Source organism: Haemaphysalis longicornis, unplaced genomic scaffold (assembly GCF_048455015.1).
Source record: "Haemaphysalis longicornis isolate Haplotype H1 unplaced genomic scaffold, Haemaphysalis longicornis Haplotype H1 scaffold_13, whole genome shotgun sequence".
Classification (NCBI taxonomy): domain Eukaryota; kingdom Metazoa; phylum Arthropoda; class Arachnida; order Ixodida; family Ixodidae; genus Haemaphysalis; species Haemaphysalis longicornis.
This window is the reverse complement of record NW_027526233.1, coordinates 62,684,028-62,707,393: the sequence shown is the minus strand read 5'-3', so window position 1 is coordinate 62,707,393 and position 23,366 is coordinate 62,684,028. Positions and strand designations below refer to the sequence as shown.

Here is a 23,366-nt window from a genome sequence, read left to right as displayed (position 1 = left end):
GCCGAAAGCCGGTGCTATAGGTTCGATAACCAATTCCACATGTCGTGAGAGAGACACCGCTAGTGGCGGCAGAAATAAATCTTGTGAAAGTCTCTGGCGACGAGCAGGTAGAGGGAGGTTGCAACTGAATACTTTCTTCCGGAAGAGAAATCCAGTAATAAACTAATCAACAGCTTGCTGTAAAGAATGAATTCACATTCGCTCGTTCGATTTCCAAAGGCCAGCTGTGCTTAGGCGGATTCTTTCTAAAATGGCCCTAAGATGCGCCCGTAGTTTTTAAGGCACGACAGAACTTCTTTTCACGCGAAAGATAGACAGGAACCAAAATTATTTAACTCGTAATGGAAGCTACTCTTGGGATGTCGTGTGCAGTAATCAGTCTTCTTTCTTAAAGCAATGCAACCATCAGTGTATCTTCAGATAGAACTTTTGTTGACCAGCGCCTCAAACACGGCTTAACAAATAAATGTAAATCGTAAAAACGCTGGACTACCGAAGGAGCAAGGGCAGTATAAATCACCTATGGTCAGCGTGAATGGTTGCCTGAATCTAACTGCATTATCCCGTCCATGTACGGAGCGGTAAACTATGTTTCAGAAACAGAAGAGGATGGCTAAGGAGGCGGCTAGTTACGTCCCAAAAATATCGGCAGTATAAAGTCAAAATTTTTGTAGGGCCTATATACCAGGGCACAGGTTGTGTTCTGTAATATAAATTTTACTGTGTTCTCCCACCTCTGATAAAATATTGGCAAGGGCAACAATGCGTCTCTTGTAAGAAAAAAGTTGTACAAAAAGCACGCCGATGATTTGCCTACTGGATAGTTTGAGCAGTGCCTCCAAAATGGCAAAACACGGACCAGGCGTGAGGTGCACTGAGGGTATTAAACGTCCATTCCAAATCTTCCCTCCAAATTGGAAGCAGATTATTAGAATTCACTGTTGCCAAATTTCCTATCAATGGCAATAGGCAGGATGCTCGACCGAATAATTTACGCAGGTATTTCTGTTGCAGTGCAGGGAGAATTTGGGAAATGATTCTTATCAATGGAAGTGTCCTATTTTGCTGACGACTCGTGTTAATTACAACATCGTATTTCTGACCAAAGTACACTTTTGGTTATCTGGAGGTTTATATTTCTTTGACAGACGCCAGCGCGGTTTTTCATGACGTTGTAAAAGCTCAACAAATATTGTTGAAGAACTACGATTTCTCCTTTTGAGAGGGGGGAACACTGTGGGAACTGTTTGTCAAAATGTCCCAGGGGCATTCCGGAGTCTGAAGACAACCTTGATGAACTACTGTACAACATTGATGAAACGCGTATACAAAAGCGCCAGAGGCTCTGGTACTAAGAAGGCCTGGCAGAAGAAGAAAGTGTGTCTGCAAAATTGCTCCTTGGCCATATCTACTGCTAAAAATCAATACTTCTCAAATGCCCTACCTTTTATCCTAAAAACTAACCCGAGAAAATTTTGGCAAGAAATATCCCCCCGGCGCGATACTAAGAAGATTGTAATTCACGACGATGAGCACATTCCTAAAAGTGACTGCCCCGTCTAATTTAGCACTTTTTTTTCGTAAATATTCACTAGTGAAGATTATTCCAGCGTTCCTTGTTTTGATGACCTAGACTGCCCATACATGCAACCGATTGTCATAACTGCCGAAGAAATTGAAGGTCTTATAAAAAGCCTTAAACTATCTACCTCCGCAGGAGTTGATAATATTAATTCCAAAATAGTAAAAAATACCAAGTCTATTTCAAGTAAGATTTCGTTCCACATCTTCTTGCAGTCCTTATCATCCGGACAGTTGTCGCACGACTGGAAAATGGCTAAAATTGTGACAATACATAAACCTGGGAATAAAAATTCCCCCGACAACTACCGTCCTATTTCACTAACGTGCATATGTTGCAAATTGCTTGAACATATTTTCGCTTCTGACATTTACTCTCACCTCGAAACCAGTTAATTGGATTTACCACTGACTTGCACAATAACATAGACAATAACTTTCAAACTGACTGTATTTTTCTTGATTTTTCTAAAGCTTGTGACCGTGCCCATTGCCGTTTATTCTGTAAATGATCCGCCTTTCGACTAGACTCTTTAACATTATCTTGACTTCGTAACTTTCTTTTTATGCGTGAACAGTTCACGGTAGTGAATGATTATACCTCGCCGCTGTCCCCAGTGACTTCGGTTGCGCCTCACTGCAGCGTTATCGGTTCCCTACTCTTCTTCATATTGTTACAAGGCATGGTTATGTTGTTGGCGAGCAGGACCCATGATACAAGGTGGACAATCTACGCACCTAACTGCGATCATCATCATTTGACCCTGTGATTATCATCACGGCTCGCTCTCTCGCACTCGGCCTTGTTCGCCTAGCCCGGTGCTTGCATCTCGCTGTACCAAGCCTCCAAATACAGCCTTTTCCCCGTAACATTTTGGTGGAGGTGCGGGGTAACGCTTTACGCACAACGGAGCTTCGCAGCGGACGTCACCTTGCTCAACTACCAACGACCATGGCCAACAATGGGGCCACCGGCTCAACCACCCCCCTTATCGTGGTTTCTCAACAACCCCGTGAAACTCGTAAGTTCACCGGAGCCGACGACTTGGACGTTGAGGACTGGATCGACTCATTCGAGCGCGTCAGCGCCTATAATCGGTGGGATCCAACCATCATGCTGGCCAACGTCGATTACAGTCTGGACGGACCGGCCAGGACCTGGTTCCGAACTTATGAGGCGGAGGTAACAAGCTGGGACATCTGCAAGGAAAGGCTGCGCAAATTGTTCGGCAACCCGGCTGGTCACCAACTTGCAGCCAAGAACGCGCTAGCCACACGCGCACAGACCTCCACTGAGTCATACGTGGCCTGCATTCAGGACGTCCTGTCCCTTTGCAAAAAAGCTGACGCCCAGATGAGTGAGTCCGATAAGGTGGGACATGTACTTAAAGGGATAGCCGATGACGCTTTCCACCTGCTCATCTGCAAAGACTGTGCTACGGTCGAGGCTATCATTACCGAGTGCCGCCGGTTCGAGCAGGTGAAGAGTCGCCGAATTACGTCGCAGTTCACCCGGCTCCCAAACACTGCCGCCACATCATCTTGCGAAGACATTCCGCCACAAACCCAAACCCGTTCGCCTCCAATTTCATATGGCGTGACCACGGCCACGGCACCACCTGAAGGTTTGACAAGGATAGTACGTAGAGAGCTCGAGGCCATGGCCCCCGCCGCTCTGCCCCAATACGTTGCCGAAGACAGCAGGCCTCCCGTCCCGCTAATTCAAGCGGTCGTGCGCGAAGAACTTGCTAAGCTAGGCGTTCAATCCGTCTGCGCCATTAGCCGCGCTAACTTCCCATCTGGTCCCTTTCCACCTACCAGTGATGGGCGAGCCCCCTATACTCGTACTTTGAACTACCCGATCAGAAACCCTGCGTATTGGAGAACGCCTGACGACCGACCCATATGCTTCCACTGTCATCGTGTTGGCCACGTGGCGCGATACTGCCAGAGTCGTCGATTTATGCCTCCCCGACCCCGATTTCCTGCCTATAACAACCCGGAAGAAGGCCCTGCTCGCTTCTCTCCCCGTCCTCAGACGCCTTCCCGAGACGACGACGCCCGACCACGCCGCAACAATCGCTCGCCGTCACCGCACCGCCGCCAGTCCCGTTCGCCGCAGCCCCGCCGCTTCCTGTCGCCGACCCCGTATGACCGCTCCTCTCCGGAAAACTAGGCAGTGCAGCTCCCGGAGGTGAAGCTGCATCTATGACCCGGCCACCAAATCCTCTGCTAACTTTGCCCACCAGACGAAATTTACTAGACGTTACTGTCGATGGTATTCCAGTAAGTGCTCTCATTGACACCGGCGCCCATATTTCAGTTATGAGCTCAGACCTCCGCCGCCGCCTGCGCAAAGTTCTCACTCCGGCGGTGCCCAGTGTCGTACAGGTCGCCGATGGAGGGACGTCTGCCGTCGCCGGAATGTGTGCTGCCCGAATTCACATTGGGGACCACGACACTGTTGTTCTATTTGCCGTATTGGAGCGATGCCCTCATGATCTTATATTAGGCCATGATTTCCTGTCCGAGCATTCAGCTCTTATCGATTGCTCCACCGGTGTCCTCCGCCTTCACTTGCCTTCTCCCAATTCGTCCCCTGAAGAACCCGTCCAGATGCCTTCAGATGTACTCAACGCCGAAGAACCTTTATGCCGTATTGTCTCCACTCATGATGTTCGCTTACGGCCCCAAGCAGCAACCTCCGTTGCCTTGTTGTCAAGCCCTCCGGTACCTAACGGTGACTACGTGCTTTCGCCTGTTCTGGAAGTGTTGCTATCGCGTGATGTGGCTGTGCCACACACCGTTGTGACAGTTGTGGACAGCAGCATTCACCTACCAGTCCTCAACTTTGGATCATCCCCCCAACTTTTACCGAAGGGTATATCTCTGGCTACACTGCGGCCGATAGGTGACCACCAAGTTTTAGCTTTGTGCGTGGACCTACCTCAACATTCCGATACCCAAACCACTTCAATTCCTTCTGTCGAGGATTTCGCCAACATGATTGCCTCCGACCTTCCCACAGACCAAGCTGCCGCTCTACGCCAACTTTTGAGCACCTACCGAGACATTTTCGACTTCGATAATCGTCCTTTGGGTCAGACTACTGCTGTTCAACATCGTATAAACACCGGTGATGCCAGCCCTGTCCACAGCCGTCCATACCGTGTGTCCCATGCTGAACGACTGGTCATTCAGCAGGAAGTCGAAAGCATGCTCCGAAAGGACATCATCGAACCTTCGTCGAGCCCCTGGGCTTCCCCTGTCGTTTTAGTAAAAAAGAAAGATGGCAGCTGGCGGTTCTGCGTTGACTACCGACGCCTTAACCAGATCACAAAGAAGGGCGTTTATCCATTGCCGCGCATTGATGACGCACTGGACTGCCTGCATGGCGCCAAATACTTTTCATCTATAGACCTCCGGTCTGGATATTGGCAAATTTCTGTTGACGAATCCGACCGCGAAAAAACGGCGTTTGTTACACCCGACGGCCTCTACCAGTTTAAGGTAATGCCTTTTGGCCTCTGCAACGCGCCTGCTACCTTTGAGAGGATGATGGACTCGCTACTTCATGGGTTCAAGCTGTGCTGGTTATGGCTGCCTGTTAATAGTCTTGTAAATACATCGCTTCATCGCCTCATGGTTCATGTCATCTGCCGCCACGTAACATTTGGTGGAGGTGCGGGTTCGTCATCCCCATCCTGGTCCTAGCATCGCACCGCATCGGCATGGACGTTGCCTCCAGGGATAATGAAGCCGCGCCGGGCAGCCCCAGCCCAGCCGATCGAGACCACCGAACCACGATGTCCCCCGCCTCGTATCCCCAGCCCGAAAGACCCAAGTGACGACCAGCCGAGATCAGCAGTGCCCAGACAAGCCGAAGATGGATCCCCCCGCCCTTCCGTCCGACGTGGCCTCAGGACCTTTGGCGCTTCGTCGCGGCTGAAGCCGTTGCTGTTGCTGGGCCAGGTGTCATCAACACCATCATCGTCATCCGTGGCGGCAAGCAATTCGTCTGCATTTCTCATCGCACACCCATCCGCATTCAGTCGCCAACTTTTGTCGGCGTCGACCGGGACGGTCGTCCTCGACCGGCGGGGTGATGTCACGGGACGTGGCGGACAATCCCCGTGGCGCCATGGCCCACCACCAAGCATGATGACGACGAAGAGCTGTGTGCGCGCTGCAGCTAAGCTGTGCTGGTTATGGCTGCCTGTTAATAGTCTTGTAAATACATCGCTTCATCGCCTCATGGTTCATGTCATCTGCCGCCACGTAACAATATTTACTAATAATTTGCCTTCACGCGTCACATCTTGCATGAGCCTTTTTGCTAACGACTGCATAATTTACGGGAAAATAAATCACCCCACTAACCACGTAACGCTTCAAAAAAACCTAAACCTTATCTGCGATTGGTGCAACACATGGCAAATGTCTTTAAACTTAACTAAATTTGAAAAAATATCCTCTGGCGGACAACAGACAAACTCTAACTTTCAGTATTTCCTGAAAAACCATTTACTTTCTGAGGCACTAACATATAAATACCTAGGCGTGCTCCTAACGGCGAATCTTTCATGGACCACCCACAATTAAGCCATATGTGCTAAAGCCGCACGATCACTGGGATACTTACATCGACATTTGCATGCTTCTCCGTCTAACATTCGTCAACTAGCCTATAAAACATTTGTATTACCATAACTAGAGTTCACGTCCTTAGTTTGGTCCCCATATCAAAATTATTTACTTGACAAACTAGAAGCCGTACAAAATGGCGCAGCTCTGTTTATATCCAAATCATATGACTTCAGTTCAAGCATAACAAAATAAACAATATTTCACTAAAACCATTGCATATCCGACGTCAAATCGCGCTTCTATGCATGTTTCACAAATAAATTGATTGCGCCAGACCCTCCCCATTACCCACTGCAAGCCCTCTTTCCACATCACGCAGATTATTTAATCAACGAAGCTTTAATCAATGTAGAATATTTATTCTACGGCACCACAAACTCTTTCAATTCATCTGCTCTTCCAGGTGCTATCCGGTGGTGGAACGATCTGCCTGATAACATCGTATCGCTGACTAACCCAGAAACATTCCGTTTTCATCTGCACAAGCGTTTATCCATGTAAAACCACAAAGCAGGAACGCTGACGTTCCTTTGGGTTAGTACCATGATGTTTCCACTTTTCATTTCTTTTTTTCCGGTTGCGGCTACCACACTAGATGTTATTATTGCTTGTACTTATTTTCTTGTCATTCTTGCTCTCTGTTATCATGTTTTTTTCTCTTGTTTCACTGACTTGTTGCTGTATTATATATCTAGTTCTTGTGTAACTTCTCTTCTTATTTTTTGATTATCTGCTATTTTTCCCCCTTACCCAACGCCCTGCTGGACCTGTGAGGTATTTTAAATAAATATACAGGTATATATATATATATATATATATATATATATATATATATATATATATATATATATGTGTGTGTGTGTGATTCCCTACACCAGCGTAGTATAGTTCAAAAAACCATTGCAGGCTGGATGCGACAGTGAATGAGCCGACATGTAATATGTGGAGCATAGCAGTTAACAAGACAGACAGGTGCAGAGAGGAAAGCCTATCAAGTAAAGTGAACCGCCGAAGAGGAGAAAAAAACATGACTGTCCTTTAGTGGACTCAATTATAGTATTTTACATCCAGGTTTTGAAGGAGAGAATTTAATTCCTGTGTGCGTGGCATGCGCCGAAACCAAATAGAACAATAATAAGGTAGAGTTAACCTCTGAAAAATTAAAACGACCGATCGTCTTCTGGAGGCCTGAAATATTTTTTTTTGAATTGTACTATTTAAACAAAACATTTCAATACTGGAGGACGTTTAAAACTATCAGGAGCGATCTCAATATGTTTATCTGATATAATGCAATGGGGATATGCAGGCAGGAGGGCGATAACGCTTTCTGAAAACAGGTTAGTTTTAGAATAATGACTGCTACTATTTAACGCGCAATACTGCGAGGGAAACTTTTAGTTTGTAATTCTCAGTACTTCAAATAAGTAGGCTGTTCCACGGCGGTTCAAAAGAATTCGGTGTTAAGCTTCCTCGCAGATAGTTCCTTTCCGTACACATTCGGCGACTTTGCCGCATTCAGACTGGATAGGTGGTGCTTCAGTGTACCTGTTCATTCATAGAAGATCAGTTAGAATCCCCAGATAGCTTGTTGGTGGTCATGTAAGCGAACTACGTGGGTATATGCCAAAGGGTAGTGAGGGCACAGAAGTACGAAGCACCTAGTCTTGTGAACCAATTGGAGTACACGAAGTGTGTTTCCAGTAAAGCATTTTGGTGTAAAATCAGAGGTACTACCTGCTCTTGTCAACATTCTGGGCCTATGATCAGTGCCCTTCCACTCGGTGATAAACTATGGAAGCAATTGAAGGTTCAGAACAGAGAATGCATAAAAACACGTTTACTTAGAAATTGGGATTGCGCACACTGCCCAGGTAAGGAGGTCAATGAAACTTTGAAAAATATAGTTTTATTACCGGAGAAAAACACATCGCTTTTCATTTCCCTCCCGCTCCGTAGGCATGTTACTGTCTGTGGAACCCACCAATCCTAACCACTTGATCAGGGAGGACAGCAATTAGGTTGCGTCGTAGTGTGAGACGTTCATGTTGAGGAACCCCAACTACGACCAGCGCGAGACTCCGCGGCTCAGCGCACAGCTCGCAGACCAGGTCACGTTGATGGAGAAGCCAGGTGCAAACACGACTCTTGGACTTCTCAGGAAAGAAGCCATCCCCACACATATAAATGCGCAGTTACAGTTTTGCTCTGTCTCCCCAGGTTGAAATCTTCCCCTTCGGCGCGGTTCCGCAAAAATTAGCTTCCCGGAATAAAAGGACCAAAAATGTATGCCCGATATATTATTATAAATTATTTAGAGCCATTTGTTGAATGTGCAACGAGTGTCGTGTATATGTTGCCACTTCGGTGTAGAAATATACACCTGGGGCAAACCGGTAGGTGCCTGAACACCAGGGTTGTTGGAGCACAAGCGTTCATTATAAGGGAATCCGCAAATTCACTTGGCAAAGCACTGCCACTCACACGGCTGTGTGCCGGTTTTTGAAAAAACCGCTGCCTTGTCGAAAGACAGAGATAAAGCAAGGAAAATAATCGAGGTCTTTCAAATAAGACGACCTGCCGACCGATGTCTAAGTATGCCATCAGTAAAGCTGCATGACCGTGAGTGCGCTTATCTGAATGACACCCTTGCATGACTGCGCAAAGCAATAGATTACACTTGGGAAGATGGATGAGTGATTGCGTTTTTGTTTCTGTTGATTTGTTGCAATAGTTTCTGGTCTCGATATATGGATATATAAGTGTTTTTCTTCCAAATAAAGTAGTTGTTAGTGCAGCGCTGTCCTGTCTACTTCTCTTTTCCTTTTGTGCTTCGTTTTTTCCTTCCGATTTTCAATCATGAACGTTCACAAACTCACCCAAATCACAGTCCTCTTGAACTATATTCATGAGACGTGCCTGCCCGTGTATGCCTCTTCTCCTCGAATGCACGCTTAAAGGAGCGACGTGCGGTGCGCTCGGGCTCAGCCTTGAAAGACGCCGGCCGAAAGCCGGTGCTATAGATTCGATAACCGATTCCACATGCCGGGAGAGAGACACCACTAGTGGCGGCAGACATAAAACTTGTGAAAGTCGCTGACGACGAGCAGGTAAAGGGAGGCTGCAACTGAATAGTTTCTTCCGGAAAAGAAAGGCTGTAATAAAGCTACGAACAGCTTTGTTTGAAAGAATGAATTCACATTCGCTCGCTCGATTGCCAAAGGCCAGCTGTGCTTAGGCGGATTCTTCCTAAAATGGCCCTAAGATGCGCCCGTAGTTTTTAAGGCACGACAGCGACTCCTTTTCGCGCGAAAGACAGAGAGGAACCAAAATTAGTTACCTCGTATTGGAAGCTGCTCTTGGGATGTCGTGTGCAGTACTAAGTCTTCTTTATTATAGCAATGCAACCATCAGTGTATCTTCAGATAGAACTTTTGTTGACTAGCGCCTCAACGATGGCCTAACAAATGAATGTAAGTCGTAAAAACGCTGGACTGCCGAAGGAGCAAGGGCAGACTCAATCACCTATGGTCAGCGTGAATGGTTGCCTGAATCTAAATGCATTATCCCGTCCATGTGCGGAGCGGTAAACTATGTTTCAGACCCAGAAGAGAATGGCTAAGGAGGCGGCTAGTAACGTCGCAAAAACATCGGCCGTATAAGGTCAAAACTTTCGAAGGGTCTATATAATAGGGCAGTTTGTGTTCTGTAATATAAATTTAGTTGTGCTTTCCAACCTTTGATAAAATATTGGCATGGGTGACCACGCCGTCTCTTGTAAAAATAAAGTACCAAAAGCATACCAATCACTTGCCTACTAGATAGTTTGAGCAGTGCCTGCAAAATGGCAAAACACAGAGCAGGCGTGAGGTGCACTGAAGGTCTTAAACGTCCCTTCCAAATCTTCCCTCCAAATTGGAAGCAGATTATTATAATTCACTCTTGTCAAATTTCCTAACAATGGCAATAGGCACGATGCTCGACCGAAGAATTTACGCAGGTATTTCTGTTGTAGTGCAGGGAGAATTTGGGAAACGATCTATATCACTGAAAGTGTCTTATTTTTTGCTGGCGACTTGTTTAATTGCATCCTATTTCTGACCAAAGTACACTTTTGGTTATCTGGAGGTATATATTTCTTTGACAGACGGCAGCGCGGTTTGTCATGACGTTGTAAAAGCTCAACAAATATTGTTGAAACACTCCAATTTCTCCATTTGAGATGGGGGAACACTGTGGGAACGCGTTGTCAAAATGTCACAGGTGCATTCCGCAGTCTGAAAACAACCTTGATGTACTACTGTAGGTGTCAGTGTGGCGAAGAACGTATTTTTACCGATGCCTTCTGGAACTGCAATTGTTCAATATCTAAACAAGTCAACACTCTCACATACTTCATTCCTTCGAGACTGGTCTGACTACCATGGATGCGAGCAATTTGTAAACACGTTTTTCAGTCACCCGGTTTAGCAGAAGGCCTTTTAGAGTAAAGTTAACCTGACCTGTAATTCGACGCTAATAAGGGCAGCTATTACGACGCGCGATGATGTCTTTGAAACATTCCACCTGGTAACTCGGGCGTCTAGTTCTTTCGTTTTTGTTTGCGCGAAGAAATACAGTGCGGTGATGATGTACAATTTCTGTGCCATCTGTCGCAATAGGGTGCGTGTCACATACATCGATTGAATAGTTGTTGAAACCAGTCCGAATATTCTTAGTATCAAGGAAGTATCTACAAATTGCTCTCGTTGGTTTGGCCTGAGCATTACTCCAACTGCTACAAAACCACCGGACGATCAATTTTTCGGTAACCCAGGCGCTCATGCCCGGAGATGGTAGAGATATAAATTGTACACCAAAAGGCCAGCGGTACAATAATAGACTAAAACTTAAAACATTCAAGTAGCAATACTAACTCATGGATAGTTGCTACAACTGCAGGATGTTGAAATCCTCGTTGAAACCTCCCAATGAGCGTTGATGTCCAAATTGTTCAAAGAAGCAATGGATTGAGGAATAGGCCACTGAACTGTCTTAAGCATGTAACCTAAGGAATCTATCCGGACTTCTTCAGAACAGGGTTTAGTAACACTGTCAGTGCCCAGCATTATTTGATGTCGCGAATTCGGAGCACACATTTCCGTGTTGGAGGTAACAATGCCTAGTTAAACCTTAAATTAAGTGTAAATTTGAAAGTACAATCCTACTACCCTCACTAAATTAGATTACAACTGTCACTGGTTTTAACAACCGGCCGAAAATACTCTCTAACCGAAAGAAACGCTTGTGCAGAACCGCTCACCTAAGCCAATGTTCAACTGTATGGGACCGCTATCGCTTATGCCCGAAACAGTACTTAACCGAACTGAAAGCTGCAAAATATTAATTATTTTAGCACGAGCTATTATCAATTCTTCAATCAAATCCCACCAACCTTTGGCGCGTGCTTTCCCCAACGTCACAATATAAAAGATTAGGCCTGAGTAATGCTGACGAAGAACCAATCCAGGATGCGCAGTGCGCTTCTGCTTTGAATGACCACTTTTCGTCTGTGTTTTCCTCTGTTAATACCATTGATACCGTGGCATTTCTGGTTGCTGCAGCTGTAGCGATGCCAGGAATTGAAACCTCTCCAGAAGGAATATTAAACTTATAACGATCTAAAAGTTTCATCTTCGGCAGGCTGTGACAGAATTAACAGTAAATTATAAAAAGTACCATTTCAAACTCTAACCGATACTTTACTTTATGTTCACAAAATAATTACAAACAGGAAAAGTACCAGACGATTGGAAGAAGTCTAAGCTTATTGCAATTTTTAAATCAGGCAACCGCGCAAACCCAGCAAACTACCGACCTATTTTCTTAACCAGTATGCCATCTAAAATACTCGAACATGTCATGGCTTCAAACTTGGTGACTTATTTGGAATCCATCAATTTTTTTCTTTGATCATCAACACATAAACATGGTTTCCGGAAACTACTATCGTGCGAAACCCAACTACCGGAATTCACACATGATATACTTCACTTCATGGACGAAAATCTTCAAACTGACGCCCTATCTTGTAGATTTCTCTAAAGCATTCGACCGTGTTCCTCATAACCTATTAATCTCTAAACTATGAAACCTTGGAATCCCCCTCAACATGATTCCCTTGATAGAGTTTAAAAAAAACCGAGAGCAGTTCACAAGCGCTAACAACTATGGCTCACCTCTCTCTGACGTGACGTCAGGCGTCTCCCAGGGTACATGCCTCTTCCCGCTTCTCTTTCTAATATACACAAATGACTTGCCCACTAATGTACTAAAAAAATTAAGAGTTTTCTGTGATGGCTGTGTTTTATACTCTCGAATCTGTAAACCCGATGACAGCGCTAAACTTAAACAAAATCTTCTAGATATAATTGAAGCTTCGAGTGATAAATCTCTAATGCCATTAAACCTCACGTATGTGCAAAATGTTGTCATTCACCCGCAAAATGAGCCCAGAACAGTATACAAGTGTCTTCTTATTAGCGACAAACTATAATACAAATATCTAGGAGTGCATCTGTCATCGCCGTTATCATGATCAAACCATATTCAAATCATCTGTTCAGAGGCCTCACGCACTTTGGGATACCTGCAGCGCCACTTACAATTAGCCTCGCCAGTCTACCTTATGAAACCTATTTGACACCGAAATTAGAATTTGCGTCGTCAATGTAGCACCCCCCACAAACTTATCTTACTAACGATTTAGAGTGGATTCAAAACAGCGCTGCCAGTTTTATTTACTCCCAATACTATAACAATATTAGCTTTACTACACTGAATGAATCATTGAACCTGTCGAAACTTGAATCTCGTCGTATCATTTCTCGGTTGTGTCTTCTGCATGCTTTCTATTATCACCCTACACGTCCTGCTTCAACCATCACACAGAACTTCATCCCACATATACCATATCCATCCTATTCCACCTATAAGTGGACAAACATCTGCAATGATTACCTGGTTCTTTCCCAATGGGATTACACTGTGGAACAAACTACCCGATAATATAGTAACATGCATCAACCACCCAACCTTCCGCAATAAAACTAAAAAGTCACATGTCGAAATTTAACTCTATTTTCTATTCTCCTGTAAGATTTTACAATAATTTTGAAGTTCTGTTAAACTGTTTCATCAATCTCTGAACGTTTACCCTTGTACCTTTACTTTTACTTTGAACTTGCTACTTTGCATTGTGCACCCTTTGTATTATTATTGCTGTCTGAATGTTTACCCTTGCTACCATTCGAATTTTGTTGGATTGCTTATTATAGCTTGTACGCCCCCCCCCCCCCTCCCTTATGTTGCACCTTCCAGCGTTTAAGGTGGAATCAATGAAATGCAATGAAAATAGAGGAAAGAAGGAAACGCCATTGGGGTGGTTTTTTGGTGTGTTCACAAGAGCGCCGTTTTTTCATCCTAACGCTTTGTCAACAAAAACACATATTTAAGGTGTGCGCCACGGGACAACAATATTACACCTTTTTTGGTCAAAAGGCTGTAAAAATCTTGTGTACCGTGAGGTGCCAAAACATTCAATATCGAGAAGGGTGTTTTACGAACGTATGTAAGCCGAAGACGACACGTTGAATGAGTGGCCGGATCGGAGTTCTAGCTGATCACGGATAATGTGCGCATTGAAAGCCGCCGCTCTAGCTATGAAGGAGGACGACCGTATCTCGTAGCCGGCGGCTTGCGAATTTCTTAAACCCGCTTAACGCGCTGGCCTGTCGTCCATATATATCTTACGTAAGAGAGATGTTTGAGCGAAAATTGATCGTTTACAAACACTGCTACACCACTGGCTGATACTACGTAATCATTGAGCACACGCATCATAAGTGACGCGTTGCCCTAGTCGAGAACAGGACTGCACTCTGGCTTCAAGTCCACTTCTTGACACTTCTAATTGATGAAAAATTGTGCCAGATATTTCGCACATCTGTTCAATGAAGTTTATACGGCCAGTTTAGCTGTCGTACTGCTGAAAGAGTCAAGACTTCTCAACGCGATAGAGGTAAATTCTGTTCTGTACCTTGAAAGGGTAGCCACAGCTGATAACATGACTGACACCGTTGCAGTGATCTAACCATCTCTGACATCATAAACACAAAGGCCGAGAACGAGGAGAGCATCCTGCGCAACGGCTCCTCACTATTCATAGTGGTGATGTTTCTACGGCAGAACTTCACGCTCAGTCTTTGTCTGTTGAATAGTGTCCAGCCGTAACAAGGCATATCAAATTCAGGGGCGTAGCTTGTTCCAGTACAGACCGGGATGCAAGGAAATCACCTTGGGTGAGCACTCACTAGACTCCACACAAGTAGGCCGCCCGTCTTACTCAGACCGTCAGCGCATCTCCCCAGCCTGCGATGCATAATGAAGACTCTCCACTTCCTTAATAATATCTCGGGAGTGTCGACCAGCGGGTCGTTGAGCGCCGCAGCACAGTAGGAAGCGACAAAATGAGCGAGCGTACTTCGCATGCACACACCAATCCTGCCAGTGCAACCGTCCTCTGCTAGCCTGTACCCACAAGCATGGCCTAAACCCTGGAGCTGGTAATCATTGATTGATTGATTGTTGGGTTTAACGCGCCGACGCAACGCAGGCGATGAGGCGCGCCGTAGTGGAGGGCTCCGGATAAATTTTGACCACCTTGGGATCTTTATCGTGCGCCGAAATCTCGTACACACGGGCGTTTTTGCTTTTTGCCTCCATCAGAAAAGCGGCCGCCGCGGCCGGGAATCTAACCCGCGACCTCGTGCTCAGCAGCGCAACGCCTTAGCCACTGAGCCACCGCGGCGGGTGAGCTGGTAATCAGCTGACTATGTATTTTGCGGGGGTCACAGCGATTTCGCGGGTGCGTTGATCACGGCACTGAATATAGGGGCTGATTACAAGAGAAAAGGGATTGTCTCGGCGTGCGGGAATATCCTAACCAACTACGGTTGCTCTGGCAGACCATTCTACGCGCGCAAATGACTCTAGCTCTTTCCATCGCTTCCTACAGTGATAAGACGCTGAGCCATTCGCTGATGGACGCTCTCAAGATAATCTTAAAAACTTCGCCGGCTGTACAGTTCAAAAATTGAGCCAGCAACATACGCTGAATGGCCACAAAAGTTCATATTCATACGGTAATTAGGGGTTTTGTATGATGAAGTTTCAGGTTGTGAGAAGGCAACCTCTCTATTCTGATCAGTGTTAAAAAAACGCTGTGTAAACTGCATATGTATTCGTGCAGTTATGCCTACTCTAAGTAGGCTATCTCTCCGCCAGTGTGCCCTTTTATGCCGCTTTTTTCCATTTCTGAACGGTACAGAGGATGCAGCACTTTTGTAATAGCGTTACATAGACAAAAAAACTCGCCATAGTTTATAATTATATATTCATATCTTTTTTGAAAACTGTGCAGTGAATATAGATGAACAGGTAATCTAGACCATGTGTTTTAATAAAGGCATGTCACAAGCAGTTCCACACGATTGTCTATTGCGCGTAGGCATGTCGCCGATACCACAACAAGCCTGCTCATTTTCCCCATCGCAAGCGCTAAACGTAGAGGATGTGTGTCTAAGGTAAATATAGAGAACGTTTTGCTGGTTGTAGAGGATATGCTTTGCAAGTGTTATCCTGGGCAATTTTCGACAATGCCATTTTTATCCTATGTAGTTAGTAGAAACAAAACGTTTGTCAAAATTAAAAAAAAATGTCTGAATGTTTCAAACAATTTGTTAGGAGCCGAATTGCCATCGTATCATTTCTTCAACATTTCTAAGTGCAGAATATCCGGACCACTTGCCTATCAGCGTGTTAAAACAAGTTATGTGGGCCATCCCTCTAAAAATGTATGTAAGCGATAAGAGTTGCTGTCATTTCGAAAGAGTACTTTTATGTTTTTTATGTAACAATTACTGACATTCCAACCAACCCACAACTTCAGTATGCGCTTGAATTCTTCAAAGTGCATCAACTAATATCTCGAGGGAAATGATACCGTCGCGACAATAGAGTTCCCCTGTTCCACCCGGCAGCCACCTGGCGGCGAGACAGTATTTCGCTAAACAGGTAGCGGTATATGCAACGGTAAAGCCCATCCAAGGTTGATGAAGTCCAAAACTATTGGCACACCTGCCCTGGACAAAATTTCTATCTAAAAACGTGGAAGTGAACAAAAAATTGGGCCCATCTCCCCGCGAGGGGGACTCGAGTAAATGCGTCGCATAGGGGGTGGGTGTATTGCGTTAAAGTTTAGTGTTTGGGGAGTTGGTGGTAGTGAATGCGTTGTATCAGCAGCTTCTTGACGTAGTTTGAATGAGTCAAGGATATAAAGCGCGTTCGTAGCCTCCCATTCTGTGTCGGCTTTGGGGCGCAGTGGGTAGAGCACCATATACATTGCGTTCCGCCCGCAGGGTCGAGGGATCGAAACCAGGCGCCGGATAGTATTTTTTTAATATAGTGTAGGGCGAGGGGTGTGGACTACGACTACGGACGTCAACGCGGGTGACATCGTGAGTTACTGAAATGCTCTGCATTTAAAAGAACTACCGAGGACTTGGCCCTCCCAACATCTCCTTCCGACGCGCTAACTTATTCATGTCAGCTAGCGCAAACCCTCGTAGCAAGACGTTCACTTGAGAGAAAAAATTCTGAGCTCTGAGTACCAATCCTTATGCCGGCGATTAACTGTAAGCCGTTAATAGGGAACCGCGATGCTGAATACGCAATTGAAAAGAAATGAGACTCCTATTCTGACGACATTTTCGTAGAGCAAGGAGGTCAACTACCTGTTAAAAGATTTCTCAAATACGTAAAAGGCAATGATACACTAAATACGTGACGGGGGTAACATGTTCGTTTTCATTCGTCAACATGTGCTTATAATGACACGGCATGGTAGACACTAATGTCCATATCTAACCCCCCCCCCCAAGCCCTGGTGTTAGCAGCAGCCAATACACTGTTCCCAAAAAACAACGACAAACAAAAAGCGGAAAGAAGTCATGCTTACCTTCACATCCCTATGAATAATTCCTTCGGAATGTATGTAGTGGAAGGCTTCCAAAAGTTGTGTCAATATAATAAGAACAGCATTCCTCCAGGTATCTAGACATGAACAGAAGAAACGTTCAGCTGAAGAAGTCGTACGTAAAAGTTGTATTCCAGATCAAATAAATATCTTGCATCTCTCTGTGCAGCGATGACTATGGTTTAACGCGACGCTTTGTTGTGACGGATTCTTTGGCTGATCAAGCCCAAACTGCGAGTATGTCTACTGTGCGAGTATGTACTACTCTGGAGTTCTGTGGGTATTCAATAATACCCACAAGAACTCCAGGGTGCGCACTGCGTAGGCAAAATTTTGCGTTTGGGGTGTGCGGGGCGAATGGGTACATGCTGCTTGGCGTTCGCTTCGACAAAGTCGAAATGGAGCAATGGGATAGACGGCGGCTTCACAACGCGAGGGCTCTAGCTTCGATTCCGGTCACGGGAAGCGTTTGTTTCTTTCACTTCACCCACCATCATTTACTATCACCTTCGGAAAAAGTTGGCTTTTCTGCAGGGCGTGTTGGAGTGCACAGATGCTGGGAGGACACTGAACCTTCTTTTTAAAACATCCTTTGCACTATTTAGAAGCGGCTGCCCAGCGGAACCATCGGTGTACCTTTAACGGTAGAATACACTATTTTAAATTGAAGTTGCAGCTTTTAAGAGAAAATGTCGAGATAATTTAATAGTATATCATAGTTAGGCGTTGGTGCGTTTAGTGATCTCCTCTATGTTGAAAGCTAGGGGGCAATGGTTGGAACTTTATTTGTGAAAACAGAATTCACGCGAAATTTTAGCACTGGGCCTCCCAGCATGCTTCGTGTGTGTGCCAAGGCCATCGACTTCCTCTTCACCTTTTTCATGTTCGTTCATGGGATAGGACTGACGGTGGACTGCAAAAGGCGCTGCGAGAGGACCATTAAAGGCGGGGTTGACTTGTCAAGCGTGTTGCTGAAATCCCGTGTGGTTAACAAAGTACGGTACGAATGTGAACGCACGCTACCAATGCATCAACACAAAACAAAACTGCCTTCACCATGGAGGAACTACAATCGCAGCCTAGCAGGGATCAATTCCGAAAACAAATCGTGGAACACAAAATAATGACGAGACTGATCCCCGAAGCCAATTATGCCATTCTATGGGCAGCATTCCAGTGAACTCCGGAAGAGCACCGACGATATCTAAATATTTCGACTGGCACTGACGCTGCGCAAAAGTTTATAGACACCGCTTGGCTCCATCACTACATTGTAAAGTGGGAGTCCACCTTAAATAAAGCAACCGAGTCACGACCAATCGATCTGCACACCAACTGTCCTAGGTATGGACTAGTCCGGTCGTATAGCATCACTGCTATCGACCAAGAACTTATTAGGTGGCACGTTGGCGCCTCTCGGTACGACATGCCCCTTGAAACCTCGAACAGCTTTGTAGCTTGCCCATTCAACGGTATGAAGACTCGAGCAACCACATCGACGTGCATGAGGCGACTCCGACCGATATAGTCCCAAAGAACAGCAAGGGCCAAATGTGCGTCCGCAGAAGGGTTCATACCCTAACGTTGTGCGGGACCTCAGGAGACCAACCTACGGTAAAACAGCCGTAGGTTGTGTGTGTGGAAGGTATCAACATCGAAGTTACATTTCGGCTTTTCTTACAACAATAACTACAAAATGGCTCGCGCTGAAAGAATTTACTCCTCAAATCAAGATTCGTCAACGAGGGACAACTGAGCCAGAATTACAGCCATCTCTGTAAAGACGCGTCTTCAAGGGAGTTAAAGTGTCCAACTCACCTAAGTTTAGGTGCGCCGGCAGACGATTTGACTAGACGCGACAGAAATACGTATTCATTACCAAACAAAGTTAGTGCTCTTCCATTCTGTGAAAAAGTATGACCACCAAAGCAGCACGCCCTCCACGGAGTGCCCGAAACAAAACACGCTTGTTTGTAATCCACGATTAAGCACATTTTTTAGCCAATTAGCACAATAAAATTTGCAAAAGGCGTTAGCTTTATCCTAGCGGACAAACGTAGAGCTGTCTCTTTCACTCCACGTCGTAGGCATCTTGCTGTTTGTGTAACACGCCAACCCAATCCACTTTACCACAGATGCCACCGGACCTGTCGGAGTGGGCTGTTGGACGGCCATGTTGAACCTCACGCAAACACAACACACATGTCAACAGTAGGGGATGATAACTATACCTGCCTGTGCGCGCCCCCACCCTACCGCGCTCCTCACCGAACCTGTGTACGCATAAACCGGCAACCAGTCATGAGCAGATGCTTAGAAGTGAAAGATACTGTCGCACATGCCACTCTGAAAGCCCCTTAAGCTGCACGAGCGACACAGGAGCACCTCGGCGTTCCAAACGGGACAGTTGCTCTTCATCCGGGAGGGACTCGCAGCTACACGACAAGATGGAACTTGAGGCGGCAACGGCGGCAGCAGCGGCTTTCAGTGGCATTCGCGCGCATTCACGCTTCTGGTAGAGTTGACGCTTCTTACGTTTCCGCTCTTCTTCCACCAAGCGAACGTCGAGCGTTCTCCCAATAACCAGTTAACACCTTCGATGGCTCCGACCTATATACTAGTGGACACACACGTGGCAGTTCATTTCGCTGCCCAGTCGTAGCCATCTCATTCTGTGTACAACACAACAACCCAGACCCAAACCACTCGATTGCGGACGACAGCTGAACGGGCGCCTTGAGCCATGAGACTGCCACGTTTAAATCTCCTACCACCACAGCGGGTATGTCATCGGTAGCGGCATTAGGCCCTGCTGTGCATGCATGCGCCCTCCCTTCAGCCACATCCCGCGCACGCCTAAGCCGGCCAGGAGGATAGGTGCCTAATTAGCCGTGAATTACACTGGCGAATAGAGCGAGAAAGACTTTATATGCGACGAGACTGAGATCTATTATTATTTTTGCGCCAGAACAACTATGACCAGCAGGTCAAAGAGGGCCGCCAACGCGACAATGTTGCTCGCAACGGCTTTGAACCTAAAGAAGAATGTGCCCACGCCGGCGTTTCAAAGGGGCAAGTTGCTTTCAACCAGCAGAGACGGCCGTTTGGACGCGCATCGATCGCACGGTACGTAAACGCCTTTCGGCCACTTTTGGCCGTTTCTTGCATTGGTCATTGTTTCGCACTTCCGTGGGTCGCGGCACCCACCGTGTCGACTTGCGCACGCTTCGATTTGCGTCAGTGCGTTTATCAGGATGTCCAACTAGTCTCCGCGGGCATTATCCGCTCCTTTGTGGGTTACCCCCGCGTCCGCGCTGTGACGGCTTGCGCCGTCTAAGGTCACTGGACAAGCGCCGATGCCGCCCGGTCGAGTCGAGCGGCTTGAAACGTGTAGCGGCCACAGAGAGCCCTCTTCCCCTATGTCAGCGACTGTTCCGGCCGGCCAACGCCAGCGGACGCTAACTGCTGCCCGACTACGGGCTGGGGACACGCTGAAGGGTGTATGCCCCAGGGGCTGGGTGCGTAGTGCATTGTAGTGTTTGTATCGTGGTTGTCTGCATAATAAACCCCTGTACTATGGAAGGTGTCGCTTCCCTGCGAAGTGACTGACAACGTACACCCGCGGCGAGAGTCGTGGCTTGCTCTCGAACCCGTTGTGGGCGGAGTCTCTCGGCAGAGCAGTTCGATGCTGCGCGAGAGCAGTGAGAATAACGACGGCGCGTTATTTTATTATTCGGTTCTATTCTATTTTATGATTCCTTAATGGCAAGAATTAAGGATAGGATATGCCCACACACTTCACTCGAATTTGAAAACGTGTGTGTCGTATGCCATGATCGACAGTTCAGTTTTCAGCTAATATTGTTAGTTTCTCGTGGAGCAGGACGAGTTCGTTTTTGCAGGCGCTTCGAAAACGGTGCTCTGGAAGTTTCAGTTTCGTTTTGTGGCACCATAGCGGCTACTTCTCGTTTTCTTAAGTTTGTTTGTTTCACAGGAGAACATCGAGGTTAGATGGACATCGTCACCGCTTCGATGCCACCGAGCTAAGGTGTCGTACGCGACAAACGTCAGGAGGACCGCGACCTTGTGACGTTTTTTTATAATGAATTTGCGCTTATCATTCTAATGACGCAGCATCAAACCGAAAATAATAGCGTATAGGTTATTCAATAGTACGGGCGCGTGTTATCTTGAATTAAAAAGAATTTTCAGAGTGATAGCGTTTCTATTTTAACGAAGAATATAAACCACCGGCATAGCTTTCGCTGCACTCTTATTAATCGCGCAGCGCACTCTTCCTGTCATTATTATAGCCAACAATAAGATTATCTTTTAGACTAGTGTCTTCTGGGCCTTGCAATTTTTATCTGGATGCTTCATTTTACATTATTTATTAAAGAATCTTTTGTCACGAAATTATCTCGCGCCTATTTTAAGAACAGCAAACTGTTGCTGAAACTTATATTTGAATCCTTTATTTTTATCAGTTTACACAACCTCACCAAAGAATTGCGCACAGGTGCCCTTCTCCTGCTGACAGTGTATATTCAAGTTGTGTGCTTATAATGGAAGGCTGCATCATATGCCAAGCGAAACATTCAGTCAAATGTTGTGTGCCGAATTTGTTAACAAGTGCTTAGAAAAAATTGATCGCTAGCTTACCTGTGTCATAAAGGCCGGCACCTGGCGTGTTCCAACTCTGTAATGCGTCATATAAGCTCTTCCCACACAGCTCCATTTGAATGTAGAGCACAGACGTAATGCCCTGAATGTAACGGTAGAAGAAAAGAATAAAAGCATTAGGAATCTCAACGTACGCTTTCAAAAGCAGCAGCGTCGTGCGTTTGCATTAACCAATGCAGAGACATAGAATTGGCGTAACAGTATTTGTGGAAATGCCAACACGTCGCCATGACAACGAACCGAGACACATTTCTTTTACATTCGCTTCAGTGATAAGTTTTTAATACACAAGAAACGTTGAAGAAAGCCTAATTTATTTTCAAAAGATTTGGTTGCTCATTTGTGTTTTTTTCGCACTTAATAACAATTTGTTGGCCACATATTTAGAATGTATTCCGGCATCGCCATGAACTGCACGCATTGAAAATCGTCTAGAGCCAAGTACTCAGGAAACAACATTTGATTACCTGCGATTGCGACATCTTTTCTTCGGTCGTCTCATCCCGTGTGGAACAACTTGCTGTATCGCTCGCATGTTCATCTTCGGGCGTCATCGAGCTAAGCAGATAGGGAGGGAAACGCGGTCTTGAGAACAATATAAACTAACGAAAAGCGTTCATTTTTGTGATATTCAGAAAAAACAAAAACTTTGAAGACATCACTTACGACACTCTGAGAGCCTGGTGAAATATTTTTATCAGTACGACACACCAGTAAAATATGAGAAAAGTCAACCAAATAGACCGTACATGAGTGGTATAAAAATATTTAGGTTATTCATCACAAGTATATCTACGCCCACTGCAGTGCAAACGCATATCCCATTAATCTCCAATTACACCAGCCCTGTGCTAACTGCGACCAATTTTTGTTCATCGCAAACTTTAGCTCATCCGCAAACTTCTTGATCCCATCTGCGCATCTAACATCGTGCCGTCCCCTGTAAAGCTTGCCTTTACTAAGGATCCACTCTGTTACCCTTAATGGCCAACGTTTATCTAGCCTTCGCATTACATGCCCTGCCCCCGTCCATTACTTCTTCCTAATTTCTGCTAATATGTCCTTAACACGCGTTTGTTCCATGACCCACTCCACCCTCTTCTTGTCCCTTCGGCTGCGTGCCATCGCTAAGCCCCCTCCACACACGCGCAGACATTTTTCAACACTCTAGCAAGCCTAGACACACGGCGCCCGCCACTCAAATGCCTGCCGGCCGGCGGCGCCATTGACAGTTATACGCGACCGTCTTCGCCCTGCTCCTCCAGAAAAAGAAAGCAATCCCCAAAAGAGCCTCCCCAGGAAGAGAGAGCTGCTCGCAGAAGAGAGGAGAGAGAGTTGATTTGTTCGAGCCACCTTGTGGCGGGCACACTCTGCTTGAACG

The 23,366-nt window shown here is 46.0% G+C and overlaps 1 protein-coding gene across 2 annotated transcripts in view; it reads right to left on the bottom strand.

The window, feature by feature from the left end:
• LOC144164077 (eukaryotic translation initiation factor 2-alpha kinase 1-like) overlaps positions 1–23,366 on the bottom strand; it is a 149,934-nt gene that overhangs the window by 50,426 nt on the left and 76,142 nt on the right. For both annotated transcript variants that reach the window (XM_077694646.1, XM_077694647.1), the window contains exons 6-8: positions 22,453–22,543; positions 21,965–22,067; positions 17,285–17,379 (exon numbers count right to left, since the gene is read on the bottom strand). In XM_077694646.1, coding sequence (XP_077550772.1) covers positions 17,285–17,379; positions 21,965–22,067; positions 22,453–22,543 — 289 coding nt within the window. The remainder of the gene's footprint in view (positions 1–17,284; positions 17,380–21,964; positions 22,068–22,452; positions 22,544–23,366) is intronic.